Source organism: Lagenorhynchus albirostris, chromosome 4 (genome assembly GCF_949774975.1).
Source record: "Lagenorhynchus albirostris chromosome 4, mLagAlb1.1, whole genome shotgun sequence".
Taxonomy (NCBI): domain Eukaryota; kingdom Metazoa; phylum Chordata; class Mammalia; order Artiodactyla; family Delphinidae; genus Lagenorhynchus; species Lagenorhynchus albirostris.
The window spans coordinates 72,920,645-72,939,962 of record NC_083098.1 but is presented as its reverse complement, the minus strand read 5'-3'; the positions used below and the strand labels follow the sequence as shown (position 1 = coordinate 72,939,962).

General features: G+C 39.4%; 2 protein-coding genes and 1 long non-coding RNA gene across 6 annotated transcripts in view; 1 reads left to right on the top strand and 2 right to left on the bottom strand.

The window, feature by feature from the left end:
* Window positions 1-9,686, bottom strand: part of AASDH (aminoadipate-semialdehyde dehydrogenase) — a 42,109-nt gene extending 32,423 nt beyond the window's left edge. The window contains exons 1-4 of one of the 2 annotated variants that reach the window (XM_060148130.1): window positions 9,462-9,686; window positions 6,461-6,735; window positions 6,249-6,369; window positions 2,799-3,121 (exon numbers count right to left, since the gene is read on the bottom strand). In XM_060148130.1, coding sequence (XP_060004113.1) covers window positions 2,799-3,121; window positions 6,249-6,369; window positions 6,461-6,690 — 674 coding nt within the window. In that variant the 5' untranslated portion in view covers window positions 6,691-6,735; window positions 9,462-9,686. Of the gene's footprint in view, window positions 1-2,798; window positions 3,122-3,478; window positions 3,578-6,248; window positions 6,370-6,460; window positions 6,736-9,461 lie in introns of those variants that run through there. The other variant, XM_060148131.1, reaches the window with a different exon arrangement.
* Window positions 9,687-9,762: 76 nt separating this feature from the next.
* On the top strand, window positions 9,763-10,821 carry LOC132519338 (uncharacterized). Its single transcript, XR_009540149.1, has 2 exons — window positions 9,763-9,844; window positions 10,548-10,821. It is a non-coding gene; the product is annotated as an uncharacterized LOC132519338 (long non-coding RNA).
* Window positions 10,822-16,343: 5,522 nt separating this feature from the next.
* Window positions 16,344-19,318, bottom strand: part of PPAT (phosphoribosyl pyrophosphate amidotransferase) — a 36,814-nt gene continuing 33,839 nt past the window's right edge. The window contains exons 11-12 of one of the 3 annotated variants that reach the window (XM_060148136.1): window positions 18,608-18,695; window positions 16,344-16,907 (exon numbers count right to left, since the gene is read on the bottom strand). In XM_060148136.1, the coding sequence (XP_060004119.1) occupies window positions 16,712-16,907; window positions 18,608-18,695 (284 nt within the window). In that variant the 3' untranslated portion in view covers window positions 16,344-16,711. Of the gene's footprint in view, window positions 18,696-19,318 lie in introns of all 3 variants that reach the window. The other 2 variants (XM_060148139.1, XM_060148138.1) reach the window with 2 other exon arrangements.

Genomic DNA, 19,318 nt, shown 5'->3' with positions numbered 1-19,318 from the left:
AATATCTGGGGAGTCAGCTGAAATTTGGTACTTCCTAGCTTGGTGATTTAAGTCCAAATCAAATAGAAAATTTAACATCACTGTTTCAATTTCTAAATTGGATATCTGAACATTTCATCTTTCAGAATCCAATTATTTAGCACTTTGCTTACTTGTGAACCTAAAAGTAAACCAAAAAGGGTTTAATAAGCAAATAGATTTCATTAAGTTCAAGCACAAAATAGCTATCAAGAAATCTGTACACTCTACTCACAAATTAGCCCCTCATCCCTCACTGAGCACATATTTGCTCTCACCTTACAGACAATTCCTGCCTGTTAGGCCCAGTGCCTCTTAGTCAGCTGTCTCTCCCACCTCTCCTAGATTCCAAATCAGCTCCACTCTCCTCAAGTTGCCTGTATCTCCATCCCCACCTCACTTCCCATAATGTTAGCATAGGACATTGCATCCTATTCCTTTCTAAAGTTACAATCCATCAACTTCCTCTAACATTCCTTATTACATAAAGAATTTATGTAACTTATTATCCCTCTTATCCTTTTAAGGCTCTCTAAAGAACAGAGAGTATTTTAAATATCATCTCCTCCCATCTCAAAGTATCTTACTCCTTTACCATATTCCTACCACTTGATTTTTCTAACCAATCCTCTCTACCAGGTCTTTATGCTCAGCCTACAAGTCTCTCCCATCTAAAAACAAAGACAAAAAAGCTACACCCTCCCAGAATCCTTTCTCTTCTATTAAAACTAGTTTCTAGAAAATAACACTTTACTTTTGTTGTCTCCATTTCCTTATCTCTCATTCTCTTATCTCCAGCCTGTACTGTCTTCAGCCCTGGGAATTAGAAGTGAAAGCACTAAAGACCAGATTGTCAGGACTTCCCTGGTGGTCCAGTGTTAAAGAATCCGCCTTCTAATGCAGGGGGTGCGGGTTCAATCTCTGGTCAGGGAACTAAGCCTGCACACTTCAACTAGAGAGAAGCCCACACACCACAACTAGAGAGAGAAAACCTGCACACCAGAACTAGAGAGAAGCCACATGAAGAGCCCATGCGCCACAACAAAAGATCCCACACGCCACAGTGAAGATCGTGCATGCCACAACTAAGACCCAACGCAGCCAAAAATTTAAATAAATAAATAAAATAAATATTAAAAACAAAACAAAACCAAAAAATAAAAACAGATTGCCAATTACAATAGATACCTCTGCAGCATTTAACCATTCCTTCCTTCTAGACCTGGGCATCCAATATAGTAGCCACTAGATACATGTGACTATTGAGCACTAACAATGTGACTGGTCCACATAGAGATGTTTAAGTATAAAATACGTGCTAGATTTTGAAAATAATTTGTATATAAAAAAGAATGTAGGACTTCCCTGGTGGCACAGTTGTTAAGAAACTGCCGCCAATGCAGTCGACACCAGTTCGATCCCTGATCCAGGAAGATCCCACATGCTGCAGAGCAACCAAGCCCATGCGCCACAACTACTGAGCCTGCACTCTAGAGCCCACGAGCCACAACTACTGAGCCTGCACGTTCTGCAACGAGAAGCCCGCTCACGGCAACAAAGAGTAGCCCCCGCTCACTGCAACTAGAGAAAGCCCTTGTGCAGCAACGAAGACCCAACACAGCCAAAAATTTAAAAAATTAAAAAAAAAAAAATTGTAAAGTACCTCACTAAATTTTTATATTGATTACATATTAAAATATTTGGGGTATACTGAATAAGATATATTGTTAAAATTAATTTCACTTTTTACTTTTTTTTAATTAATTTATTTTTGGCTGCGTTGGGTCTTCATTGCTGCACACGGGCTTTCTCTAGCTGTGGTGAGCGGGGGCTACTCTTTGTTGCGGTGTGCGGGCTTCGCATTGAGATGGCTTCTCTTGTTGCAGAGCACGGGCTCTAGGCATGCAGGCTCGGTAGTTGTGGCTCGAGGGCTCTAGAGTGCAGGCTCAGTAGTTGTGGCACACGGGCTTAGTTGCTCCGCGGCATGTGGGACCTTCCCGGACCAGGGATCAAACCCATGTCTCCTGCATTGGCAGGTGGATTCTTAATCACTGCGCCACCAGAGAAGTCCCCACTTTTTACCTTTTAAATGTGGTTACTAAAAAAATTTTAATTACATAAAACTTATAATGACATAAAATTACAGATGTGTCCCATGAGGTTTCCATTTCTATTTCTGTTTCCTCCTCTGATTTTCTAAGTCTACTCCTCTCTGGTTCCCTTCCTCCTCTATTTCCTCCTTTCTTCAAAAGTTGAGAATCTCAACTTATAGAGATTTCTCATTTCCCATAACAGTAAAACCAACTCAACGATGCTACAAGAGTAAACTTAATGAAATGCAAAATTTTTTAATGGTTCCTTAGATTAAGTTCAAACTTCTCCAACAGAGCACACCAGGTGCCTGCCCCCTCAGGTCATACGACTCCTACCCTCCCACTCTTCAGCTCTGCCCAGTACACTCTAGCAAGCCAAACTCCTTCTTTCTCCCATACCTCTGTAGGTACCTCTGCCAGGAATATGTTTCCTCTCTTCTTACTAATAATTAAGAAGCAAAGCTTCCAGCCATATCATTTGATTGCTGTTTGGCTCCAGGTCTGGATCAAACAGGTAAAGCCCTACTCTGCTAAAGAGAGCTAAAGTTCAGATATAGCTGAAACAAGAGACCCAAGTACTTAGGACTGTCAATTTAGGAACAAGAGTTATAAAGAACAGGTATTTCAAAATTCATTTTTCCCTTTAAATTACAAGTTCTGAAGAAGGATTCTAAGGATAGAACTTACCGGAAGTGCTGGATGTTTGGCACTATACATGCATGAGGGACTCTGACAATCTTAGGTATCCCCGTGGTGCCTGATGTATGGAGAACATAGGCCAAGCAATGCTTTAGCCTCACATCCATGTGCTCTTCTAACTTTTCTTCACTGCTGTTCTCAGAATTCACACTCTTTGTCATTTTTTCTTTTTCATATGTCTCTCTTCTTATGCTATTATTTAGCATCAAGCTCACCTCAACATTTTTCCAGTGAAGTCTGAAGAGTACTAGGTCATTATGTTCTACTGTAAACGTATCATAGTTCAATGTTTCATAGGAAGATTTGAATTTCTATGTTAAATGGGGAACAAAGTTTTACAACATTAATATGTTAAAACGCATTCTCTTTTATATAGAATATATATAGAATATTAAGTATTCATTTACTCATTCAACATAGCTTTTTTTTTTTAAGTACAGCTGACTTTTGAACATGGGTTTGAATTGCGCAGGTCCACTCATATCCGAGGTTGGTTGAATCTGCGGATGCGGGTACCAAGGACAACTGTAAAGTTATAGGCGAATTTTCCACTGCGCAGAAGTCACTGCCCCTAACCCCTGAGTTGTTCAAGGGTCAACTGTACTTGCTATATATCCAAGAATAAAAAGATAAATGAGAAACCTCCAAGAGTAAGGTGCGGTGCTTACTTTCAAACTCATCTTTAAAATAGAGACATAAAAACACACAACTGCAGTGCAATGTGGTGTAATAATGAAATATGCTTTAAATGTGAATGAGAACAGGGGATTTCCCTGGTGGTCCAATGGTTAAGACTCCATGCTTCCACTGCAGGGGGCGCAGGTTCGATCCGTGGTCCGGGAACTAAGATCCCACATACCACGGCACAGCCAAAATCAATCAATCAGTCAATCAAAAAAAAAAAAAAAAAACATGAATGAGAACAGAGAAGGCTGAACTTAACTTGCCTGGAAGGTCAGAGATTGATTCTTCATATGTAATATTTGTGTGTTATAAGTAGCTATTCTCCAAATAAAGAGGGGTACTTTAAACAAACAAGTCAATACACAGTATCTGACCTGACAAAGCTGGTGTTATGGAGAAGAGTAAGCATTCCAATAAGCTGCAGAATTGGGGAAGATGGAGAAGATAAGTAGTGCTGTTGATAGGAGATGAGATGCTAATCCTTAATAACTGTGTACTCAACGCCAAGGAGTTTAGACTTTAACCTGTGATGGGATCCAACAGAAAGTGGCAGTAGCACAGACTAGACTTTGCTTGTCAAGGAGAGACTTATATGCAAGACTCTGATAAATGAGAGCCTTTAATGAACCTTTCATAACAATTCAGATATGCTATATGGGCCTGAATGGTCCGTTGCAGCAGAAGTAGACAGAAAGGGTCTATGAAGAAAGAATCAATAGGACTTGATGACTTTCTGGATAGGGAGTGAGCTTGAGAAGATTGCTGAGTTTCTGGCTTAGTTACTTGGTAGATGGAAATAGATTAATACAGAAGTTTCCTTTGAGTATATCTTTTTAGGTTGATAAGCAGCAGCTTAATGAAGCATAACAAGTTTTCACAATAAAGAAATCAATTTAAATGAGAGGAAAAGATCACAACCCAGGACCAGGAGTTTTCTGTTTGTGTTTGTGTTGTGGTTTTAGGTGTAAGGTGTGGTATATTCTGTAATGTAAAAAAAATTAAGGCCCACATATTCTTAAGACCTAGCTCAAAAACCATCCTCCTCCATTAAAACTGTCCTGTCTCTACTGGGCTACGTATACTTCACTTAGGGCAATATCACACTATGCAGACCTGGGAAGTACTAACCTTTTCTCTCCAACTATATAAGCAACTAGAGGGCAAGAATCATATCTTAGACTGCTTTCACATACCAATGCCCTCCCAAACACCCTGTCTCTAGTGCAGAGTTTCTCAATCTAAACACTACTGACATTCTGGAACAGTTAAATCTTTGTGGGGACTGTCTCATGCATTGTAGGGTTTTTAGCAGCTTCCCTAGCCTCTACCCATTAGAAGCCAGTGGCACCCCCTTTCCATCATGACCATAAAAAATATCTCCAGACATTGCAGAATGTTTCCTGGCAGGTAAAATCATGGCCAGCTGAAAACCACTACTCTAGTGGATCATGGGCATACAGTAGATGCTCAATAAATACACTGATTGTTCCTGTGTTAAGTGAAGGAAGAACACTTACACCATCATCAAAATCATGGAACAGGAAGCAAGGTACTTTCTGTGGGGTTTGCTGCTATGTACTCAACTCCTTCCTATATGCAGTTATGAAGAATAGCTTGATATTGACAATTGATTCTCCCACCCACCCACCTTGTCTATAAAACTTTCACCAAGGTTGTTAAAAAAAATGAATATCACATCCTCATTTTAGTCTTTCTAACTTATCAACAAATAACCAGTGTGAGGAACAGAAGAGAAAACTGGCCAGACACTGATATATGTGTACTTAGAAAATATTTATTAACTAAATTAATACTTTATTGTCTCTTTCTGGAGGCCTTACTCTAATACCCATTATTCTCTAGGAAGTCCTCCATATAATATCTGAAGCTTTTGAATTGTCTTACTGCTGTATATTACAGATATAGATGCATACACATATACACAAATAGGTAAAATTCATTTAAGTTACCCCCAATATAAAATGGTTCATATAGGTAATGGGTAATAATAGGCTAAATTGAATACAGTTTCTATAATGTTTTCTCCATGGTAAAACAATATTTTATAAGCAAGAAATGAAGAAATAATAATGAAACATGGGGTACCCTGCTTAACATATAATACCAATTCTTGCCCCTAAAGCAGTGTTTCTTTGCTAGATCTCTGGTTGGCAGTCACTTAAAAATAAAAAAAAGTAATAAATTTAGTTTTCCAGAAAGGTCTGGTTTAAGTGCCAATCTCTTTTTCAAAATCTAAGCTTGGATATAGTTCTTTAATGTTGCTGACCACTGTAAGTTGCCATAAATACACCAAGATAAAAGTATCAAGTATTATAAAAGTTTCCTACTATAAAAACAACTTTGGAAAGAGAAAGTAAATTCAAAACAATGCACAATACATTATTATGAGGCTAGAAGATACGTCCATGCCATTGAGCAGTGGTTCTCAGTGGAGCATGCGGGGTGGAGGGTGCCTCCAGGAGACGTTTGGCAATGTCTGAAGACAATTTTGGTTGTTGCAACTAGGGGGTGCTACTGGCAATTATTAGATGAGGCCATGGGGGTTACTAAACATCCTGTAATGTACAGGACACGCCTCACAACAAACACCCAACCCAAAATGTCTGTGCTGAGACCAAGAATTTTGCTGAGTTAGTGAATTTAGAAATCAAGACAGGGGATGGGACCCCTTCAATTGAAAAGTAAATGTAACACATAAAAATACAAACAAATAACTTAGATACCCACACTTACATTAATTTGCTGTTTTTCAACAAGGATATACTTTAGATTACATTTTTTCATAAAATGAATTGATAATGCTGGTGGTGAATCTGGATCAATAGGTACATAAGCAGCAGGGACTTGGAGAATTCTAAAGAAACAAAGTACAGAGTCAGCACAGAATATCTTTTGAAAACAATCTTACTTTAAGATATCAAATTTTTAGTTCTAAAAAATATTACCCTAAAATCCAAGAGGGTAAGTTTATCCCAGGATGGCAGTAGAGACCAATTTCCCGAATTCCTTGAAAGTCACAATGTAACAGCAGAAAATTTGATAATTCTGAAGCAGCGTTAACCACAGTCTTGTAGGTGTAATAAACTGGAGGTTGGTTGTTACACTCATCAAAACATACAGCTATTTTATCCGAATAACGGGAGGCAGCCTGATGCACCAATTTCTGAAGAGTCATTTCACTGAAGTTTATCTGAACATCACTGGTAGCAGAGAGTTCTACCTATTTCCAGAAATGTTAGGGGGACAATGAGTTTTAGGGAGTTTGCTGGGGGGCGGGAAGTAGAGAAAAAATTCTATACAATCACTCCTCACAAAAATAACTACATCAAAGACACACAGTTAAAGAATCTCTGAACTACCAACTGTCTATGGTAACTTTGCTGAGAACAATGAGGTTGAAATTTTGATACAAGCAACCTAACTCCCTGTCAGAGGTGGAAGAAAATTTGAGAGGGGAATGGTATATACATAGATGAGGATGAAACAAGCAGAAATGTAGAATTCTCTCAAAACAGAACACAAAGTAAAAAAGAAATGAATAATAATAAATAATTACCCAAAATAAAAGCAAATTTTAAGTACCACATGCTTAATTTTTTCATTTTTCTTCAGTTGTTACAGATTGATTAAAATAAAGTGGTTACAATCCTGCATGGTAACTTTGAAAAGACTAATGCAAATAAAGTCTGCTTTTAGGAACTGAATTTAGGTGAAAGCAAAACCAACCTCTGATAGAAAGAAGAGAAAAAACCTTTACATCCATCCAGTTTTAGTCCTGTATATAAAAACTGTGCTTATTATTATTATAACACAGCAAGCCACTTTTATAATTGTTAAGAAGTAAGCTCTTCATACTCTAGTTTGATATTTATTTATTTGTTTTTTTGTTTGGTTTGTTTGTTTGGCAGCTTGCAGCATCTTAGTTCCCCGACCAGAGATCCAACCCAGGGCCCCAAGAGCGCCAAGTCCTAACCACTGGACCGCCAGGAAATTCCCTCTAGTTTGATTTTTAAATTGTCAATAAGTTCATTTAAATTTAGACTCTAAATATAGTATTACAACTCAATAAAGTATTGTATCAATACAATATTCTCTGGGCTTCTCAATGCAGATTCTATAAAAAGAAAATCTGGGGCTTCCCTGGTGGCACAGTGGTTAAGAATCTGCCTGCCAATGCAGGGGACACAGGTTAGACCCCTGGTCCGGGAAGATCTCACATGCCTCGGAGCAACGAAGCCCGTGCGCCACAACTACTGAGCCTGCGTTCTAGAGCCCGCGAGTCACAACTACTGAGCCCGCGCACCACAACTATTGAAGTCCGCATGCCTAGAGCCTGTGCTCTGCAACAAGAAGCCACCGCAATGAGAAGCCCGAGCACCACATCGAAGAGTAGCCCCTGCTCACCGCAACTAGAGAAAGCTCGCGCGCAGCAACGAAGACCCAACACAGCCAAAAATAATAAAATAAAAAAATTTTTTAAAGTTAAAAAAAAGGAAAATCTGAAACAGTATTTCATCAAAGAAACTTTAGGGATGACTGAACAACAACAAAAAAACTTCACAACTCCTAGTATTTCCTTGAAGGTAAAGGTGATTTTTGTTTTCCCGCTGTGAAATTTATTTTCTGGATTTCAAAGCAAATAAGATTTATCAGTCTATTTTAATTATTCAAGTTTTTTATTTGTTTATACTTATTTGAACTCATTTCCCTACTGATTCATCCATGTCATTTAATCAATATCAATTACAGAAAATAAAACATTTCTAAAGAGAGCAAAATGAACCAATAACTGCTGACACCCATAAGGTTTGGAAATGCTATGATTTCTAAACACAAAATTTTAAAATATAAAATAACTTTAGTACTTACAGTCTTTTCTATAAATACTAGCTCTTTCTGTGATGCACAAGATAAAATTTGTAAGCTTTCCTCATACACACAAATGACCATTACGTAAATATAAGGAAAGCTTTTCATAACATGCACTAAAATTATGGGAATGAGTCCATTCTGCAAGTGCAGAAGGGGACCTTCTCCTTCCCTCTCCCCAAATGAATAACAAATTGCCTATACTACAGAATGTATTATACTAAAGCATTTTAACAAAAAGTTATAGTCTACACGGAAAAAAAAAAGCATTGTTTTAATGCAAAAACACATCCAGCAGTTAATTTTCCACAGGAGGACAATCTAATTAATATACTAAAATCCCTTGACATCAAAGTAAGGGGCAAGATTATAAAATGGATTAAATTCTTTTTAAAAAAGTCATTTTTTATGACAAATTACAAGATTCGCCACACATATCTATACAACAATTAAGATGTTTTTAAACTTTTAACTGCCAGTTTCCCAGTGGCTGCTATAGAGAATTAAGGCAAAATCTATTCTTGTTGTCTAAGGTTTTCATTTTCATTAACTGAATCATAAATACATTCGCTCCAATAGAGAATTTAATAATAACTGGATGCCCAAACATTTCTGGGACCATATAAGAAGGGGGCGGGGGGAAGCAAAATCTGATAAACAGATTATATATGTAATGGGATCATTAAGTTTTAAGATATTTGCTACTTTGTATCTGTAGAGGCTGCTACTTTAGTTATGAGAAGTCTCAGGGGCTCTTCCTAGGTTATTGGCTATTTTAAAGACATAAATAATCTAAAAACTTTATTTTCCCGTATCCACCGGCTTCTTAACTTTCACTAAGCAACTACGTTTAATAACAATGCACTTTATACCTTCCAACACATTTTTTCAATTGCTTTTCGAAACCACGCTAACAAGACAGGGTAGGCTTATTTCCATTCGAAATAAGGAGCAGAGGGTCTAAGGCAGGGTGAGGGGAGAGCACACAGGTCAAGTTCAGCTTTTGCACCACTCCATCCCTCCAGACACCACTGATTCAACTCCGAGGCCAGGCGGTTGCCCGGAAGCTAAGCAAACCTGTGCGCAGTCAGCCGCAGGCGTCTTCGTACTTCGCTTCCCTCGCACGTGTCCCCAGTGGATACCGCCTCCTGCCGAGACCCACTCAGAAGGCGTAGGGGTGAGGGGGTAGCGGGGAGGTCCGAGCCCGTCCGGACCTCTCCCGACAATCCAACCCCAACACTTCTTCACATACAGCAAACAAACCAACACCTTAAAGCCGGCCCACCGCGCAGCCCACCCGGCTCTCGGCTTCCTAGAAATCTTCCCCGTCGCCTTGCTGACGTCAGCACGAGCGACCCGGGGCAAGCAGCGTCCTGCTGCCCCGCCCCTTCCCGGAGCTGCGGAGCCAATGCGAGAGAAGTGTTGGCTGCTTTGCTGGCGGGTCTCGTTTCAGATCTCAGGTGCGGCCTTGCTGGGTTTTGGACAGGGTTTGCGAGGACTTTTAAGTTGACCCGGTTGGAGTCGTACCCTTTCATATTTGCCAAGAAACTCCGGGCAAGAAACTTTAATTCCAAGCAGGTGTCTCCTAGTTCACAAAGTGGGGATAAAGATATTACGTAGAGTTAACGTGAAGAGCGATGAAATCATTGTGAAATAAGAGTGACTGGACTTCATGCGTTGGACTTTTTTTTATAACCTGCCCTACACTGTGGGGAACTGTTCAACAATAAAGCCTGCAAACGAAGTCCCTGTCTTAAGTAGGCTGACATTTTAATTGGAAGAGATGAATTTAAACGGTAACTAAGAAAATTTTAACTTTCAAACAGCTATAAAGAAAACAGGTCTGAGGAGAGTTACTTAAGCTATACGCTGAATAAAAATCTGTTTTTAAGGGAATTTTAGTTGGAGGCGTTTAAGTTAGTTATCTAAAATGTCAACAGCAATAATAGTGATATTTTTTAAAGCTATTGTGCCGGTAGCAGAGAGGAAATTGAAACCGTGTCCCCCCTACTGAGTTTATGATTAATCTCTCCCTCCACAACTGTATTCCCTTTCTTGTCCCCTCTGACCTCGATCCTGTGTTAACTGAACACTAATCAAAGTCAGATGAGTAAGACTGCTGTTGTTGATAACATCGTTAATGTACTAAAATTGCTGTTGTAGATATATGCATCATCATTAACATACAAACTCAGGATGTTTCTCCAAGGCAAGATGAGCTCACAGACCTGTGTCACCTGGCCAGAATCATAAACTGGAGACAACCTGACTCACAAAACCATGATTAAGAAAGTAAGAAGACTGTGATTAACCCCAGTTTCTTTGTTCTTCCCCTTTAAAACGTCCCTAACTCAAAGACCAAGATGGGGTGGATCTGAGATCTATCTCCCACTTCCTTGCTTGGCACCCTGCAAATAAACCCGTACTTTGCTGCAAACACCTGCTGTCAAAGAGTTTGGCTTTCTGCACCCCGCACGCAGGATCCCTTGCTCAGTTACAAAGTGATCAGGGTTTTGGTTTTGTTTTGGCTAGGGGAAGGACTGAGGAGGCAGCCGGGCATCAATAAACGATACATGAAAAGGCATAGGATGCTTTCGTGTCCTTAGGTGTTGGTGGCAAGGAACTGTAGCAGTAATCCAAGCAAGACATACCTCCACTTGCCCATGAGACTTTCACCAAGTTGTACTATGGGTCTTTTATTTGGGGAGGGGCCACTCAAAGGTGTCTCTTTGTTTCTATATTTGGGAATGACACCATTATCCACCCAGTGAGACAGTAAAGAAACCCTAGATATCCACTCCCACCCAACTTCTTTTTTACCCTCCTGTATGCAATTAGATCCTACGTCCTCTACTCCCCAATCTCTAGACCAATGCCCAGCTGTCTATATCAGAATCGATTGTGGTAATGTTAAACAACACAGATTCCAGATTCCTGGATCTCCATCCCAAGAGGCTCTGAATTCATTTTCTAGTGATGGAGGGGCCTGCAATCTGCATTCCTCCCCTGCCCCCCATCTGCATTCTTTAAATGATAACATCGTCATCTCCATTACTGCTGTATTAGTTCAGGTCTTCTTGGTCAGTGTTTCCCTAAAGCCCTTCCAGTCTTGCTTGGCTACAGTAGACTCTGAACTGCTGCCAGGATAATGTCTGTTTCATTATTGAAAATATCATTTTTCAATTCTGATATTAATGATAGCTTTTTTAGTTTCCCCCCCCCCCTTGCAGTCTCTATTTCTTCTGTCGGTTTTGGATTCTTTCATGTTAGAGGCTTCCACGGGTGTCTGGTAATAATCATTGATTATCTGATCATATTTAAAAGTGGGCATTTAAAAGCTGATTGGAAGCTCTGAATCCGTGGAGCAAGTGTTTTGAAAATCAAGTGAGAGAAAAGGGCTGCAGGGGTGGGAGGAGGGTCTCAGAATTCAGTATAAAATTTTTCACTTAATTCTATTCCAGGTGCCTGATGTCCTCCAAAGACCCTCTGTTTTACTCTCTCCCAAACAAAACGGCCTTCAGAGTTAAGCTTAAGGGTGATGGGAGGTAGCATAAGGGTATAACTCATTCCTAAGTGAATTTCCAATCCTTTTAGTTACCATCTTTACCCCTGCTTCCAAACGCCAGTTTCTCAGTTTTTAAGGGTGCTCTATGATGTAAATAGGATTGCTTATTGGCTTTGCTCACTGCTGGTTTAGTCTAGCTTTTCCAAATCAGCCGAGCCCTTTGCTTTTTTGCTTTTTTAAAAAAATAAATGAGTTTGTTTATTTATTTATTTATTGGCCGCGCCATGTGGCATGCGGGATCTTAGTTCCCCAATCAGGGATTGAACCCATGCCCCCTGCAGTAGAAGCGCAGAGTCCTAACCACTGGACCGCCCAGGAATTCCCTGAGCCCTTTGCTTTTGATTTTAAAATTTTGTTTCTGTTATCTCTTTCGCTCTATCCTTGAGAGTTTGTGACTCTAAAAATCCCTTCACTGTCATTTTCAGGGGGTCTAAGAGGGAGCAATGTAGAAGACTATGTTCATTTTTACCTGGTAATCTAGAGCGATCATTCTAAAACATACACCAGAGCAGTAACAGCATTCTCCTGCTTAAGAAGCTTCAGTGGCCTCTCATTGCCTGGATGACATTCAGACTCTAGCAAGGTAAACAAGATAGTTCGTTATCTTTCTAGCCTAATCCCTCACAGTTGGCTACTGCTTCCTCACCCCATGCTCCACATTCCCCACACCTGGTACTGTAAGAGCCAGCTATAATAAGACCCTAGTAAGTCTTCTGAGCCTACCAAGCCCTTATCAAGTTTCCACACCTGTGCTTTGGCTGAGTCACAGGCTGAAAAACCCTTTCCCTCCCCACACCTGCTTGATCAACATTTATTCCTCTTATGAAAACAGTTCTAACATCACCTCCTCAATGCCTTTCTTCAAGCCTTGTATGAGAATTTACCTATCCTCCTCCAACCCCCATCCCATAAACCTAGCATACTGCTGGGAAAATCAATTTGCCATGGGCCTCGAGTGTCCCTGCAAATTTTTGCTGGGTACGCAAAGAATGCAAGGTACTGACTGCTCTTTATCCAGGTCATTTTTCAGGGCTGTTGGGGGTGATCAATCTTCAGAGCTGAGGTAATGTCTTCCCCAAGCAGCAAGCTTTCTTCCACTTACTGTAAAAGGAATGAATCCCCCCAAACTTAGTATTCCTTTCCTGTAACGCAACCCACTGTGTGTGCAGACATCCATCTATGTCTATCTTAGTTACCCGAGGGGGACTTAGGAGGCATGGAGAATTGACAGACATGAAGCTCCGGCTACTGCTTTTGCCATGAGTAATGAAGTTCTCTTTGACTCAGGAATCTCATGTCTGCTACCACGAAACAGTAACAAACTGGCTTATTAGATTTTAAACAGGGTACAAGCCTTCCCAAACGGTGACTTACACTTCTCATAGAACCTGTAACAGCTGCATTATTTCCAAGTCTGTCTTCATTTAATCCCTTCTTGACAGCAGAGATTCATGTGTTTTGCACCTGTTTCCTGAACTATCTTTTTACTGTTCCCCATCTATTTACTACATCATTCCAATTCCCAACAAGTATCAAATGCCTGCCCCAGTACCTTGCTGATCCTTTGCACATTTATTGGTACATTCTCATTTCACTGCTTCTCTTCAGCTACTTCCCAACTCACGTCTCAGTTGTCAATGTCATTGTTTCTTTTGAAAATAAAAATTATTTCAAAAATAATTTTGAGGGACTTCCCTGGAGGTCCTGTGGTTAAGGCTCTGCGTTTCTACTGCAAGGGGCATGGGTTCGATCTTTGGTCAGGGAAGGTCCCGCATGCCACGCAGCACGGCCAAAATAAATAAATTTAAAAAATAAAAAATACGCTTAAAAAATTTCTAAACAACAACAACAAAAAAATTTGAAAACCTTTGACCCTACCCCAAGACAAGGTTAGGTCCCTGTTATGTGCTCTGGTAGCACTGTAGCCCACATCACATTTGGGACAGGAGTGTGTGATTTACTCTAAGGGAGCTCAGCTGCCCGTGGGTTCATTCAGGTTTGGCATTTTTGTCAGGTGATTGTGAAAGAACGGAGGGATGAGGGAAGTTAGGCTCTTTGCAAGAGTGAGCCCGTTCGAGTTCTCTAGAGGGAATTCCCTGGCGGTCCAGTGGTTAGGATTCTGCGCTGCCACTGCAGAGGACATGGGTTCGATACCTGGTTGGGGAACTAAGATTCTGCATGCCGTGGCCAAAAAAAAAAATTGATGTTGCAGTCTTGAAACAGGTTGGAGATTCTGGTAGGGTTTCTAGGGTGCAGTCTTGAGAATTCTATCTTTTTCTGGAAACCTCAGTCTTTACTCTTAAGGCCTTCAACTGACTGGATGAGGCACACCCACATTACGGAGGGTAATCTGCTTTACTCACAGCCTACTGATTTACACGTTCATCCCAGGTAAAAAAAAATACCTTCCAGGCAACGTCTAGACTGGTGTTTGAACAACGTGGCACCAAAGCCTAGCCAAACTGAAACATAAAATTAACCACCACATCTAACATACCATCAGTGGAGCCAAACAAGCAATCTTCAATGATTGAGGTAGAGTGCAGGCACCCACTTGCGTCTCCATTGTGTAATCATTTTCTGTTTGTCATAGTGCAGTGAGAAATTCTGATTCACTTTGTTATAAAGCAGAAACTAATGCACCATTGTAAAGCAATTATACTCCAATAAAGATGTTAAAAAAAAAAGAAATTCTAAAAAGGTTAAAAGCATTGGTTCCTGCCATCCAACAAATTCTCAGCTACATGAGAAAACAATTTCTGCACACAAAAACATAAATTTACATGGCATTTTTTGCAGTTTTCTCTAAAATGTCTGAGTGAGCAGTTTTTTTCTGAGAGGGCTGGATTTTCTTTTTGACCTCTTTATGAAACATGAAGGCAATTTTCCTTAGAGAAGTTGACTACACCCTACTTGAAACCCTAAGAAAGGCATCAGAAACACAAGTACTTGAGTTAATCATATTAATATGATGAACTTAAGTCTACCTGTCAGAGCAAACTTTGCTAGATTCCAGGGAAGAAATAGAGATAATATCTAAAGTTGGTACAGTAAGAAGTAAATAGTATGAGCTAATTGTTTAAAACATAGAGATTAACAACAGAAAAAATATTTAAATGTGGATGCACTACAGAGGACTGGAGAGGGCAGTGACCTCTTTATTTTCTTCATTTTTAACTATATGCATGTATTATTTTGATCGTTTTTTTTAGAGGTAGGACCCTGATATCTTTATTTTTAAACAGACTTTTTTAAAGTAGTTTCAGGTTCATAGCAAAATTGAGCAGAAGGTACAGAGTTCCCATATGCCCCCTACCCCCGCATAAAATAATCTTCCCCGTTATTAATATCCCCCCCGGAAGTAGTCCATTTGTTACAGGTGATCATTACACTGACACATCATTATCACCCAAAATTTATAGTTTACATGAGGGTTCATTCTTGGTGTCATACATTCTACAGATTTGGACAAATATATAATGACACGTATCCACCATCATAGTAACATACAAAATATGTTCACTATCCTAAAAATCCCCTGTGCTTCACCTATTCATCCCTCTCCCCACCAGCTCCTGGCAACCACTGATGTTTATTTTATTTTATTTTATTTTATTTTATTTTATTTTGCGGTACGCGGGCCTCTCACTGCCGTGGCCTCTCCCGTTGCGGAGCACAGGCTCCGGACGCGCAGGCTCCGCAGCATGTGGGATCTTCCCGGACCGGGGCACGAACCCGTGTCCCCTGCATCGGCAGGCGGACTCTCAACCACTCTCAACCACTGCGCCACCAGGCAAGCCCACCACTGATCTTTTTTATTCTCTCCATAGTTTTGCCTTTTCCAGAATGTCATATAGTTGGAATCATACAGTATGTACTCTTTTCAGATAGGCTTCTTTCACTTAGTAATATCCATTTAAGTTCCCTCCACATCTTTTCATGGCTTGACAGCTCATTTCTTCTCAGACTGAATAATATTCCATTGTCTGGATGTACCACAGTTTATTCATGTACCTACTTTATTTTTATTTTTAAAAGTACTCCTCCCCAACACACACACGCAGTTTGGGAATCTAAGCCTCCTCTTCTGTGACACCTTCCCTATTCTTGCTAGTGTCTCCACAGAACTTGGCACTAACATAGCGCTTACTTAGCACTGCATTTCTATTTACTTTATTTGTCCCTCCTACTCAGCCAGCAGTTTTGCCTGGTTCATAAGAGATGGTCTATTTACTGAAATGCCTGAACCAGAGAAATAAGATATGACTAGCTGGCACCAAGAATGGATCCTGGATGTGACTGTCACTGTGCTGCTCACTACAATGCAGTACCTGAAAGTCACTATTTAGAAAAAGTACACACACATATTTCAATGTACTCATTACATGTATTTGTCACCAACGCATCACAAGGAAGTCACAAAAAGTAGGCTTAGTTTAGTCCACAATATAGATCCTGTGAAAACACATTTCTCATTTGCTCTGCAGTTTACAATACCTATAAAAATTTAAAGCAGTTAAACAACATTTGAGATTACACTGGTATAAAATTGTAATTCACACTTCAGAAACTTGTGAAATAAAAGGCCATGATGGAGAAAGAGTAAGAAATTTGTAGAATTACCAAACTGTCACAGTATCATTTTCCTTTATAAAAGCATCTCAATAAAACAAAACTATGGAAAACACAAGTCATATCAGAGATTTTGGTTTAGTACTTTCCCTGAGTCTCTTGTTTTTAAAAAAATCAAAGTAAGGCTGGTTCAAAACTGACCCATAAGGTCTTGCCTCCTCCATATGCTGCCATGAGGAATACATTTAAGGCAAGAGGCTATACACACAAATGGTCCCAGGGCTTTATTCAGATGCCAGTTTGCTTGTGGTACCACCACAGGGTTATCTGACCCACTGCTGCCCGCTGCACATGGGCTTAAAGAGCTGTCAACGTTTTCTCTTGGCCTGCCATGATACAACACATGAGACTAAATACCAAATGAAGACAAAAGATTATGGTTATTAATAAATATTACAATTCTAGGTGGATTTGGACACTATGTACACCAAATCATAGTAATAACACAGAAACAAACCCTTTTATGTTTTCAAAATCTTACATAAACAAGGGTTGAGGGCAAGTCATTTTAAAGTTTTAAATCTCAGATGTTAAAAAACAAACAAAAACCTTTAAAAAAATCTAATTCATTAGATCCCAATAAAACAAAGTAGAAAAAGTGATACGTTGATGCTCAGAATTAGATGAGCATGCTAACTGAAAAAAGTTGTTGTCTCCTTGTTCCATAAAATTGGCCCCTACAATGTTTCTACTTGATCATCTCATTGCATACACAGTATATTTGCAAGTGATCAAGCACTTCATTAAAAAAGCATATAATCAAATTAAGGATAAAAGTTTTGTTAGAATCTAAAGAATTATTTTTTACTTCAAATGTACCAGGTTACTTGCTGGGCTTCTACTATAAGGGCACTAAGTAGTATGGATCATACTTTCTAGTCAAATGTAGGAAAATATTTTGCACAGCCATGTTTTTACAGTCATTCTCAGAGCATCTCAAAGATAGGTTGCAAATTACTGCTGTATGTCTCCCTCTTGAAATCTCAATTGCACACCAACGGCCAACATTTCAAAAGCTAATAATCATGCACTGTCTTAAAACTGAGGGGTGGAATAATGGCTCTAACCACCAAAATAACTGCTGCAAGTTATTTAATTTAGTAATATAAGCACCTCATTGCACAGGTGGGGAAAGTGAGGCACAAAAAGGTGTTTCTTCTGTTTTTTGTTTTTTTTAAAGAGAACTCTTGATGCTAGGTAACTTTGGGGTATAATGGATTCAAGGTTTGCATGAAGTGTTATACTTAACTCACATGTCCTGTTTGCATCACAACACCTTAGTCTAACCTGTTGCAAACTCTTTAAAGCATGGACCTGGCAAATGCCACTGACCACCTACCTTCTCTGACCAGGTGAAAAAGGCTAGCCAATGCTTGAGCGAAAAAAAGGAATACCACATATTGTTGTTTTATATGTAATTAGCAAGGTTCAATTATGAAAATATTCCATAACTGAATTTCCATAACTCTCAAACATTCCACAAAATTCTCTAAGAACCTGTGGGAGAGTAGAGTACCTGGCAATCCTCTCTTGAACAGAAATTTACCGATTCGTTGCATTACTGTTGATGATCTGAAGTTAAATGTACACGATTTCTAAAAATAAAAGTACTAAACTACTAAATAAAACTGAAAGGATCATCCAAGTTCCTAGATAATACCAAAATATTTATCTAGGATTACTAAAGAAATCATAGCACTTTGGTACCCTTTTCAGAAAAAAATCTCAAAACTTCTAACACAAGCATGTGGCATTTCACACTGTACCGAGTAACAGTAAATGGAGGTGTAACCACTATAACTTCTCCACTAACTTTGTGTTTTGAAACATCGTGTCTGCCCCTAGCAGCTACCATTCCAGTTCCACAGGGTATTTTCCAGTCAGACAAGCTGTACAATGATCGTTCTTTTCAAAACATTCCAGACCATTCCCATTTTCTTGAACAATAACATCTTCCTTTGTACAATGACCGTTCTTTTCAAAACATTCCAGACCATTCCCATTTTCTTGAACCATAATATCTTGCCTTTTCACTTTCTGTTTTTTAAATGTTATCCCTTCTTGTACAGATGCAACCAGTCCTTCTACTGACAGATACACAACACTGTTTGCTCCTATGGGGGAAAGACAGGGAAAAAGGTCATGAGACTTCCTTTGGAAAGGAAGAATTGCCTTAACAGAGAATAGTTACAAACAGAAAAACATAAGCCAAAATAAAAATTTCTCCTTTAGCCCCTATCTCTCTCTTTTTTTTTTTAATTTTTTAAAATTTATTTATTTATTTTTTGGCTGCGTGGCTTGTGGGATCTTAGTTCCCTGACCCGGGACTGAACCCAGGCCCTCGGCAGTGAGAGCTGGAGTCCTAACCACTGGACCACCAGGGAATTTTCTCCATTAGCCTCTCTTAAAAAAAAAAGGCGGGGGTGGTGGTGGCTGGAGAATCAGTAAAACTCAGGGCCTTTATTATTATTTTTTTAATTTTAAATTGGAATTTAAGGGATAACAATTTAAAATAGCAGTGGAGGATTTAAGTCTAGAATGGCTTCAGAAGGCTTTAGGAGTCATTTTCTTGAATAACAGATCTTGAAGTCCGAAAGACTTCAAATTTAAGCTCAAGGTCACTTACTTTTCCTAAGACTTTTTTTTTCAGCTATCAGATAAGGGAAATACTGCCTAATTGTAGCAGTTTTGTGATGTTATTATGATAATACAGATATGTTCCTGGCAAAGAGTGAGT